This window comes from Mytilus trossulus, chromosome 12 (genome assembly GCF_036588685.1).
Source record: "Mytilus trossulus isolate FHL-02 chromosome 12, PNRI_Mtr1.1.1.hap1, whole genome shotgun sequence".
NCBI lineage: Eukaryota > Metazoa > Mollusca > Bivalvia > Mytilida > Mytilidae > Mytilus > Mytilus trossulus.
In genome coordinates this window covers 33,351,850-33,363,574 of record NC_086384.1, presented here as the reverse complement: position 1 = coordinate 33,363,574, position 11,725 = coordinate 33,351,850, and the positions used below count along the sequence as shown (strand labels likewise).

The 11,725-nt window shown below is 32.0% G+C and overlaps 1 protein-coding gene across 1 annotated transcript; it reads left to right on the top strand.

The window, feature by feature from the left end:
• The first annotated feature begins 300 nt into the window (after positions 1–300).
• LOC134692378 (uncharacterized) lies at positions 301–11,263 on the top strand. The gene is made up of 7 exons (XM_063552828.1): positions 301–391; positions 2,720–2,804; positions 4,394–4,806; positions 5,698–5,850; positions 7,419–7,539; positions 10,172–10,345; positions 11,054–11,263. The coding sequence occupies exons 2-7, from the start codon at positions 2,739–2,741 to the stop codon at positions 11,261–11,263; spliced, it is 1,137 nt and encodes a 378-aa protein (XP_063408898.1). The 5' UTR covers positions 301–391; positions 2,720–2,738.
• Positions 11,264–11,725: the final 462 nt, after the last annotated feature.

Here is an 11,725-nt window from a genome sequence, read left to right as displayed (position 1 = left end):
AAATAAATATATGTATATGTTTTTTCATTACGCTGTGCAGGGACTTTCTATACTATTTCTAAAGTTCACATATAAATACACTCTTTAGTATACATGTCTCTGGGGATAGTGAATATAAATTCATATGAACATATATTTGACCTATAAACAAGATTCATGAATATATTTAATTTGAAAATAACACTTTATGTTGGTGGCTCCAAGGTGCCGAACTTAACTTTCATCAGAAATGTAAAATCAGTCAAATTCCCATGTCAAATTAAGCCATGATGATACTACAAAATAACATATTTTCTCTCTAGCTAGTTGTTTGGTATCTGACACAGTTGTATTAGTCTCGTTCCCCTGTCTAATAAGGTATCTTGTTTTTCTATGAAAAGATTATTACAAAGTAAGTGTTTTGTTTTATTAGATCCTCGTCGATTTATCGACAGACAACCTATGACAATCACCTCTTTCGTCGTTCTGTACTTTTGTGTGTGTGCCTGTTTCTCCATTACAAATGATGGCCGCTCCCTATATGTCTCTGCTAATGATGAAACCAGAGACATATATGTCTCTGATGAAACTTTGCTTGTTTATAATTTATGGCATCAGAGACATATAATACAATTGTATTATATGTCTCTGATGGCATATATAAAAAAAAGATTGAGTGCAGCACACAATCTTGCTATTGAACTGTTGAAAAAAGGGCGACTTAGGTTTAAGGTTCATCACAACAAATGGAAAAATATGGCCGTATTTTCACTTCAAAAACTACTCTGTGTACACAGACTTAGGCAGCAACCCTTTGATTTTCGGGGGGGGGGGGGGGGGGGGGGTATGGTTTATTTTGGAAAAAAAGTTTGTTTCCAGTTTTTTGGTGAAAAAAATAATTTGTTTTGGACCCTGAGAAAAAAAATGTTTGTTTCACCCTCAGCTGCCACTATATGTAGATGGCAAATCAGCCGTTGGACGTCAGAGTAATCTCGAACTACTGTGGACCCTACATGTATGGCTAAAATGGCTGTATTTTCACCTCAAAATTTACTATGAGTACAGGCAAACCTGTGCTTCTGGAAACGTTTTTTAAGACATAGCATGCCCTAGATAAATAGAATTCAAATGCATTGTATGATTTAGAAAATTCATAACTTAACTGGATTTTGCCGTACATTTTTTTTCGTCCCTTCAGAAGATGGTTAAATTAACAAACAGTTGAGTTTTATCTTGATATGGTCCACTCAGGTGCACAGTTATTGTCATGTATCTATTGTCCATGTAAATCAATACTGCTCACTTCAATTATAATTTATTACCGGTGGGGAAGTTCCAAAACCTGTTTCCCAACTTAGTTTATTTTGGCACCTTCTGGTAAGTTTTTATTTTTCTAAAACATAAAACTTATTTGAAATTATCTTATCTAAGGCTGTCCTAAGTCAGGAATCTGATGTACAGTAGTTGTCGTTTGTTTATGTAATATATACGTGTTTCTCGTTTCTCGTTTTGTTTATATAGATTAGACCGTTGGTTTTCCCGTTTGCATGGTTTTACACTAGTAATTTTGGGGCCCTTTATAGCTTGTTGTTCAGTGTGAGCCAAGGCTCCGTGTTGAAGGCCGTACTTTAACCTATAATGGTTTAATTTTTAAATTGTTATTTGGATGGAGAGTTGTCTCATTGGCACTCACACCACATCTTCCTATATCTATATGCCTGAATTTTTTTTACAGATGCGCAGGTTTGTCTGTACTAAAGAGTAAATTTTGAGGTGAAAATACGGTCATTATAGCCATAGGGTCCACATGAACCTTTTAATTCCTAGCATCCACTAGATATATAAAAGTTAAATGCATTTTGGACACAAGCTTGTTTATGATCAAAAGCTAGTACATGCATGACTTGTATTTCAACAGAAATTTTGTAAAAATATATTTCCTGTTTTTCTGTATATATTGATTATAAATGGACTTTCAGTAGAAACATAATCTTTCAATCAGCTTAATTGAAGTCTGGAGTTGGCATGTCAGTTAAATTAACTGCTAGAAGTCTCTTGTTATTTATGTATTGTTGTCATTTTGTTTATTTTCTTTGGTTACATCTTCTATCATCAGACTTGGACTTCTCTTGAACTCAATTTTAATGTGTGTATTGTTATGCATTTACTTTTCTACATTGGCTAAAGGTATAGGGGGAGGGTTGAGATCTCATGAACAAGTTTAACCCCGTCACATGTTTGCACCTGTCCCAAGTCAGGAGCCTCTGGGCTCTGTTAGTCTTGTATAATTTTAATTTTAGTTTCTTGTGTACAATTTAAAGTTTAGCATGGCGTTCATTACCACTCAACTAAGATATATATTTGTTTAAGGGCCAGCTGAAGGACGCCTCCAGGTGTGGGAATTTCTCACTGCATTGAAGACCTGTTGGTGACCTTCTGTTGTCTTCTGTTCTATGGTCGGGTTGTTGTCTCCTTGACACATTCCCCATTTCCATTCTCAATTTTATATTTCAGTAAAAAAAATAATTATATTCTTAGACATTTTGTAGTAGGCGAGACACATGGTTCCACAGAACCTTCACAATATTTTTTATGATCAATGCTTTAGAAAGGGGACATATGGTTGGAACATCCCCCCCATTTATCCTTGGTTGAACCTGTATTTGAAAAATGGCCAGATCAGCCCCTGTATTTATTAAACTTAAATTGATTTAATAGTTAAATTTTGATTTAATTTTAGGTATATATACTAGCATTAAATGGAAAGAAGACGAAGGTCTAGATCTACTGAAAGGAGAACAGTAAAAAGACAAAGAGGCTCTTCAGGCCAACCTTAAAAATATGTTTGTTTGCAGTTTTCCGACTGTACCTTCAGACTAGAGGGTCGGTAGGTAGGAAAAATATTTTATTTTATCAGCCAAAAAGTTTAAACAAGCAGTTACACCAACCAAGTTTCTTTAGAGAAAAAAAAACAAGAAACACTGAAAACCAGCATGAAATGAATAGGCATTGTCAGATAAAAAAAAAACTTTTTAACCAAAACTGAAACTTTAACATAGTGTGAATATCCAATTTATGACATAAAATATGTTCTTATTATATACTGAAACACTTATAAACAAGGAATGACTAGAACTGTTTTAAAGAAATATATTCACTGACATATATGCTTCTTGACTAGAATGTTTTCATGAGTAGAGTATTTTCATCAGAAAAAATGTCGATATTAAAGATTTAGTAGACAATGTATTTTAAAGAGTGTATTTTTAATAAATCAGCCATTGAATCTTCCTCAATTGAAAAGAAGGCAACTCAAAAAAAGAGTGTTTTCATATTTCTAACAATATTTAATTATATATGTAATAAGTTTATATTTTGAAAGATATGTTGATGACAGGCTTAAATGAAAACCAAAGAAAACTTGCTAGTTTGGGGTGAAATCCATAGCACCCCATTAAAGTAAATGGTCTGTACTGAAATGTTTTGACTGCATAAAAAAATTGGCAGCATAGCTCCTTGGAACCTATTTTAATTCAATTCACACAGGCCACAAAGTTTGGGTATATTTAATATTGTATATTAAAAGAAAGAGAATAATTGCAATGAGTGGGGCAACTCCCCTTATCCTAAAGGAGCATACTCATTGCAATCCAAGATAGATTTAATATATAGTTTATTTATTTTTCAAGCTAATCATCCATTTTCTCTACATCTTTGTGTAGTTTGGGTTGATTTGGCATGGTCTCTATCCATTTACATTTCAAATGAGCTCTTTCTCCGTAAAGGCATGATAACATGTATCCATAAATTCATGGAGGAATGGTTTCATCTTTGTCTTCTTCACAACGATTTATAGAAAATAAGACATACTTCAAGCTGCTGTCAAATTGTTTAACCACTGAAATTGGTTTATAAAGTCAGGCTAAAAAGATTCTGTACCCGATTTGTTTGAGACAGAAAGTTGTTGAGAAAGATGAGTTATCATGTCAGTTCTTCTTCTTCTTCTTCTTCTTCTTCAATGATATCATCAAAGACATCATTTCATGTGCCTGAATCTGTATAAACAGTTTACCATTCAACTTGTTTGTTTGTTATTAGTCTTAAAATTGACAGAAGACGACAGCGTAAAGTAGTCCTCCATAACTTCATGGATACCTGTAAACAATTTCCATGTGCTGTATCATTAAACGGTCACATGAACGCTTGATTGGAAGGCGAGAAAAACCTAACTTAAAACGTGTAATTGACCTAGACTTAAACTAATTCCGGAAAGGACCTGAATTTCCGGATCTTGTCTATAGAAGTATTAAAAATAATTTCTTCAAATTTAAAGCAATAAAATTTTCACAGTCGGGAGGATTTTCAAGGGTCGGTCGGTAAACTGCAAACAAACAATATTTTAATTTAAGCCTCATCAGTTTCAGACTCTAGCCCGTCAAGAAAAAACTATTTCAAAGTTCAATTATGGATGAACAAATCTACCTCACAAAACTCTGGACCTTTTACACTGTGGAAAGGATTAGACTTTACAAGTTTGGGAATTAATTATGATACTAAAAATCTTTCTCTAGAAGAATTATTTTCTTTAGTGGAAAACAGATGTAATGATAAAATCAAAGACCTGCCTGAAGTTACACAATTGTTAATTAGATTGACAAAAGATTATTTCAAACTGTCCTTCAAAAACATTGGTATATTTGAGGCTAGCAATAGAACAGAGGAGGATGTTAAATTAGTAGAGGATAGCAATTTTCAGCTTAACTTGGATATCAACAAAGAAATTAAGAAATTATCTGAATTCATCATTAACAGACCTGATAATACAGGGTAATTTAATCAGAAAAATTAGAAAAAAATATGAATTCTCTATGATCCTTTCTTTTGTTCTCAAAATCGGCTTCATTATTCCATTTTATCAGAATTTTTTTTATATAGGTTTTGTTTTCTTGAAAATTAGTTCAGCTGGTACCATTCTAATACATGTATGTAAAGTTACCTTAGAGAGAAAAAAAGAAGAATTATTTGATGTAATGTAGCCTCAGCTTAATCCAGGTGCAAATACAAGTCTGTAGCCAAGCAAAATAAAATAGAAATTAGACACTAAGGATTTATTTTTAATACCCATAAGTCTTTAATTGTGTCAGTTTTGTTAGAGTTGTCATCTATATGTGCTTATATTATTTTTGTCAATAACTGAAACTGAAGAAAGGAATAAGTTCAAGTGAAGTTCATTTATATGTTTCTCGTCTCCTATCAATTTTAGTATATCAAATAATAGTTCAACGGAGAAATAAAACAAAAAAATATTAGATATTTCAGAATAACACTTTACAACTCTCGTACCTCTTTTACAAGAATTTCCTAACAATTTCCTGGATCTGCCACTGTTGGTTACCGCAACATTATAGATATAAAGAAATCGTGAAATCTTAAATGAAAGATGAATCTTAGTACAACTTGTACTGTGGATTCATTTATTTTCGTGGGTACCAATTTTCGTGGATAAGGGAAAACTTGCATGTTCGTGGATATTTAGTTTTTGGTTTTGATGCAGTTTACATACAAGCCTATAAAAAATTTGTCATTCGTGGAACATTTAATTTCGTGGTTCACCTGTAACAACGAAATCCACGAAAATTGATATCCAACATAAGTTAATGAATCCACAGTAATCGTGATATAGAAAATGATCTAAAATTTTGTTTATTTATTTTTCAGGACATTTTACAAATGGTTCTTAAATTTGAAACGTTTCCATTCTCTTGACCTGAAAAGATTTTTATATACTCTCTGTCATAACTATGAAGTGAAGGAGAGGGATTATCAGTTACTTTTTATGAAGTTTACTGAAATTTTTCTGATGGAACCAATGTAAGTGTTTTTCATGCAAATAATTAAAAATACAAAACAAGTTAAATAAAGAGTTATAAATGCTGAAGAGTCACGAGACAACAATACACATGTAGCTGACAAGAAAGTGTGTGTTTGCTCCTTTAAAAAGGCTTTTTAAACCTAAATATACCTTTACATCTATTTCCTTTGATCTTTGCTGGATAATTCTGATTGGTAATCATATCACATTTCTATATTTTATTATGAAAGTAGCTTTATATTAATACAATGATAACTTTAAACTATAGGATGTACTACAAACCAGAGTTTACTAATTTTCAATAAATGTTTTTATAAATTCTAAAGTGAAATTTGAAGATTTCCAAATGCTATAGAATTTGCTGTTTCTATTATCACTCAGTATATGGCATGTATGGAAAAAATCAGGGAATGATTACTGTCAATTCAAAAAATTTTGCAATGTTAATTTTTTATTTGCTAATAAAATGCTATGCTGATCACAGCCTGATACGACCACAGAGGCTGAACCCTGAACAGTTGTGACAAATTTGGACACACTATTCAAGCTTGATTCTGTCTGATTTTGGATTTTGATACATTTTTATGCCCCATCTACGATAGTAGAGGGGCATTATGTTTTCTGGTCTGTGCATCCGTCCGTTCGTCCGTATGTCCATTCGTCCGTCTGTCTCGCTCCAGGTTAAAGTTTTTTGTCAAGGTAGTTTTTGATGAAGTTGAAGTCCAATCGACTTTAAACTTAGTACACATGTTTCCTATGATATAATCTTTCTAATTCTAATGCCAAATTAGACTTTTTAACCCAATTTCACGGTCTACTGAACATGGAAAATGATAGAGCAAGTGGGGCACTTGTGTACTGAGGACACATTCTTGTTTGACATAGTACAGGTTTCCCAGCCTTCCTTTTGTGATATGGAAACTTGTGTTACAATGTAAGAAAGATCCATACACTAACACACAAGTTATTGTCCAGAAACTATAAAAATGCTAGTTTTTGGCCCATAATACTTAAAATGTTGGCACCATAACTCCCATAATGAGTCCAAACCTTCTACTTATGGTATTACAAATACTTGTACACAAGTTAATATCCTGAAAGTAGAAAAATGCTTTTTTGAGCCCCTAATTCCAAACGGTTGGGACCATCATCCCCGAAATCAATCCCAACCTTCCTTTTGTGGCATTGAACCTTCACATTAAATTTCATAGAGATCCATTTAAACTAGAGTTATTGTCTGGACACCAAATGTGTCTTCGGATGACACAGACAATGATGACGATTCAGAATACGAAGACAACGACACAGATGAGGAAGACATCATATCATTATACAATCCCAAAATATTTTTTGCGGTCGAATAAAAATGCAATAGGGTTAAAATTGCAATAATTTAAACTCGCATATTGAAATTTTTTATATGAGCTATTAAATAGAATTTTTCTCATTTATCTTGCAAAAATTAAATTCGCATTTTAGTCTAAAATGACAAAATCACATGTACAACAATAAATGCACGCAATAATTTACAGTATGTAGTAGTTATTGTGTTATGACTTTTCTTTAGACCAGGTGATTGCTGTGAAAATAGTACTGAAAGAAATGGTGAGATGTTGGTATATGGTGCAGATATCAAGTATGAAAGACCCCAGTCAACGAAATCTGTTCTCAATGTTTATGTAAATGGGGTAAGCAAACACCTTAAAAAGATGATTTAGAAAATACGCATAAACATGTGGCAGGGTTAAATGAAATTGACCTCTTAACCCTTTCTCCATTTTATGTAGATCAATGGATAATAAATGGCACAATGAAAAGGTACAATGAAATCACTTAACTGAATGATATAGCTCGGTATTAGTGACAACAAAAACACAATAACAAGTTAACAAACACTAATGACATCACTAGTATCAAACCCCTGTAACTGACAGTTTTAAATGCTCTTTTTGTTAATTTTTTTAAGATGAATTAATAAACCAAATACTAGTTATCTTTTAAAAGACAGTGCCTTTAAAGTTATCTTCATTGCAAAATGTAATGTAAGGTTTTTTTATCATAATGTTTCAAAATTTGGCCCCCCTACTCACAAATTATTCCTTGTAGTTACAATGTATACTGATAAATAATTCTTATATCATTTGCATATCTATAAATACTTGAATTGGATTGGTCAATTAGAATTTTTTCTCTTGGTTTACACTTCGATAAACCATGTTTCCGAAACTACTTTTGTAATCTATTCATTTGCGATACACATTCTTGCAGGGATACTGGGATTTTCAGCAAGTTGAGATTATAAAACAATTGCATAACAGTTGTTTCTATTCTAATGCATATATAACAAAAAAAAGAATAAAATAAATGCACTTAAGCTTCGAAAATGTATAAAAATAAAATTTAAATAAAATTCCGGGAAATTTCACGAATGATTTGGCGAATTTACTTCATGGCAAAACACAACGGCATACGATTGAAAACTTTCAGACGGAAGATTATTTCGTTACTTGTACGCTTCAAATTCCGATAGTATTTCATTTAAATGAAGTTTTTGAGGTAGATGCTAGTTCATTTTAGATTCCGTTCCATTTATTGAACATTTAAGTTTTGAGAAAGTCAAGATGGTGGCGAACTCCTTAGTTACGACATGCCATTGTGTTTCTGATGGTACATTTAGTAGCCATCAAAGTAATAATGTAAATAATAATCATGTATGTTTGGCTGAAGAATTATAAGGATTAAACACATTTTTTCTAGAGGTTATTGATGTGTAAACCGGGTCTGTAACTCACAAACTTGACATAAAAGTCAAAGTCCTTCTGACTTTTACTCAGTTTGTGAGTTAATCACCCGGGTTTACACATCAATAACCTCTAGAAACTAGAGGCTTTAAAGAGCCTGTGTCGCTCTCCTTGGTCTATGTGAATATTAAACAATGGACACAGATAGATTCATGAAAACATTGTGTTTTGGTGCTGGTGATGTGTTTGTAGATCTTACTTTATTCTTGCTGCTAACAATTATCTCTATCTATAACAGTAGTTTCTGTGGAAAATATTAGTGAAAATCTACAAATTTTATGAAAATTTTTAAAAATTGACTATGAAGGGCAATAACTCCTTAGGGGGTCAATTGACCATTTTGGTCATGTTGACTTATTTTTAGGTCTTACTTTGCTGTACATTATTGCTGTGTACAGTTTATCTCTATCTATAATAATATTCAAGATAATATAAACCAAAAACAGCAAAATTTCCTTAAAATTACCAATTCAGGGGCAGCAACCTAACAACCGGTTATCTGATTCATCTGAAAATTCCAGGGCAGATAGATCTTGACCTGATCAACAATTTTACCTCCTGTAAGATTTGCACTTAATGCTTTGGTTTTTGAGTTATAAGCCAAAAACTGCATTTTACCCCTATGTTCTATTTTTAGCCGTGGCGGCCATCTTGGTTTGTTAGCCAAGTTACCGGACACACTTTTTAAACTAGATACCCTAATGATGATTATGGCCAAGTTTGGATTAATTTGGCCCAGTAGTTTCAGAGGAGAAGATTTTTCTAAAAGATTACTAAGATTTACGAAAAATGGTTAAAAATTGACTATTAAGGGCAATAACTCCTAAAGGGGTCATCTGACCATTTGGTCATGTTGACTTCTTTGTAGATCTTTCTTTGCTGAACATTATTGCTGCTCACAGTTTATCTCTATCTATAGTAATATTCAAGATAATAACCAAAAACAGAAAAATTTCCTTAAAATTACCAATTCAGGGGCAGCAACCTAACAACAAAATGTCTGATTCATAAGAATTATTCTAATTAAATACTGTCAATTCAGAAATTATTGTTAAAATTTAAGATTGCAATTTTGTCAATTTAAACTAAATTTAGATTTTTTTGGCAATTTTGAGAAAATCCTATTTAATTAACATGAAAATTTCAAAATGCAAGTTTTAATTATTGCAATTATAACCCTATCACATTTTTCAAAATAATAAAAAATCGCAAAAAAATATGTATTTACAGTAAATTGCATAGCAGACAAAGGTATGCTTGAAACAATATGACTTTTAGAATAAATTTAAGACCAAAAAAATATATACCCTTATTTTTACCACTTACCCTAAAGTGTTTTTGGTTTTGATTTAGCACTGTTAAAGTCACAATGTTGCTCCCATAGACTCAATGTAAAAAAAATCTTTAAAAAAATCCCTACCTACCTACCCTGTTTTTTTCGGCATGTGACAGTAAACACACATACTTTTTTGTTTGCCTTAATTAGTTAAGTTTTGATTTTAGTTAAATTTCATTTCAGATAAATAAGCACAATAAAAATTTGTATGAAAATATTGATGAGAGAAAAGAAAACAAGGTTATAGACTCATTATCTGAAGATCTGTTGGATAAGCTGGCAAAAGAGCTCTTACTTGAAAGTCGTAATTCTTGTTTTTGTCCTGGAGTTATTGGAATACTGTGTTGTGGAACAAAAGTAATTATTAAACTTTATGCAAATTTCTTATATCATGATTTTATCATCCATTCATTTCATTGGATGATAATGTTTTCCCTCATGTGTTAATCTACCATAACAACTTCATCCAAGTGTAGTATGTTTATATTAATTTGATAAATGATATGTGACAATAAATTATTTTGTGATTTTACCAACTAATCTTGGAATGTTTTTATCTAATACATTCTGATATTGCCTCAATGGACTAGTGGAAGTCTGATAGCCTATAGTGTCTGAGAAGCCTTGGTGGCAGAGTGATGCGTCAACACAGGTTGTAATTTTGAAACCCTGTGCATTGCAGGTTCTCAACTCAATTCTTAAATGACTGCCGAAATAAAGTCAAAAGAGCTGAAAGTGGCTTTAGACACCATCAACCAATGTTGTTGGTGCCAGGTCAGTTGTTTCAGGTCAAATCAGATAGAACTTGTTGTTTCTTTGCTATGACCACGTTACAAATAGGAGCTAGAGGAAAGATGAGTAGACTCAAAATTATATGTCCTGTTAGTTACAATACTGTTGTCAAGTTTGAAAAAATTATCAGATGACCCTTAATAGGAGTAATTTCCCTTGAACATGTTAAATGGTGATATTTACTACAGTAAATTCAGATATTGATGTGATTTTTAAAGATTACATAAATAAAAATGTCAGATTAATTATTGCCATTTTCATCTTTATTTTCAGATAATATTTTTATACTGTGAGGTTACTCCAAATCACTGTAAAGCAGCTATGGAGAAATCAGAACATTTAGGGGATGGGTATCACAGCATTATTCATTTCACAAAAGCATATGATTATATGAGTGTAAAAGACAGAAATGAAATTATTCCTCATCTCTTTTGGCTTGGATATGTCCAATCATCAAAATATAAAATTTTTGATATATCTTAATATATAATGTATTAGAATAAAGAAGTTAGGAAATGTACCTTTGTTTTAATCATTTTAATATTATTACAAGAAGATTATGAAACTATGCTTTTTAATTGGCTCCTCTTTACAAATTGACAGAGGTGCATGTGCAATAGGTTTGCTGACTCAAGCATCAACAATTGTTCTTAGTTTGTTGTTTACGGTCAAGGTCCAGTAAATGGGCTATGTTACAGATTTTTGTCTCACCTAAGAATGCTAGATAGAGGGATAACTATCCAGCAGCTGTGTAAACATATAAAGCTTTATATTTCAGAAGACCTGGATCCTTTATACCTTGAATGCAGATGCTTTACATTACTTATTTTCTGTCTTTCATATATATGTCCATTGTCTTCCTTTTCATGGATCAGTGACAACTTGAAAAAAAAGTTGACCTTTTTTGTAATGTTAAATTCTCTTTTATTATAAGTAAAAGGATAA

What these genes read in the sequence shown, in the direction of transcription:
- LOC134692378 (XM_063552828.1), top strand. Translation starts at nt 2,739, where the DNA reads ATGGAAAGAAGACGAAGGTCTAGATCTACTGAAAGGAGAACAGTAAAA. An exon ending in AAAGACAAAGAGGCTCTTCA is followed by an intron (nt 2,805 to 4,393) that starts GGCCAACCTTAA and finishes ATTTAAGCCTCA; the next exon opens with TCAGTTTCAGACTCTAGCCC. An exon ending in AACAGACCTGATAATACAGG is followed by an intron (nt 4,807 to 5,697) that starts GTAATTTAATCA and finishes TTTATTTTTCAG; the next exon opens with GACATTTTACAAATGGTTCT.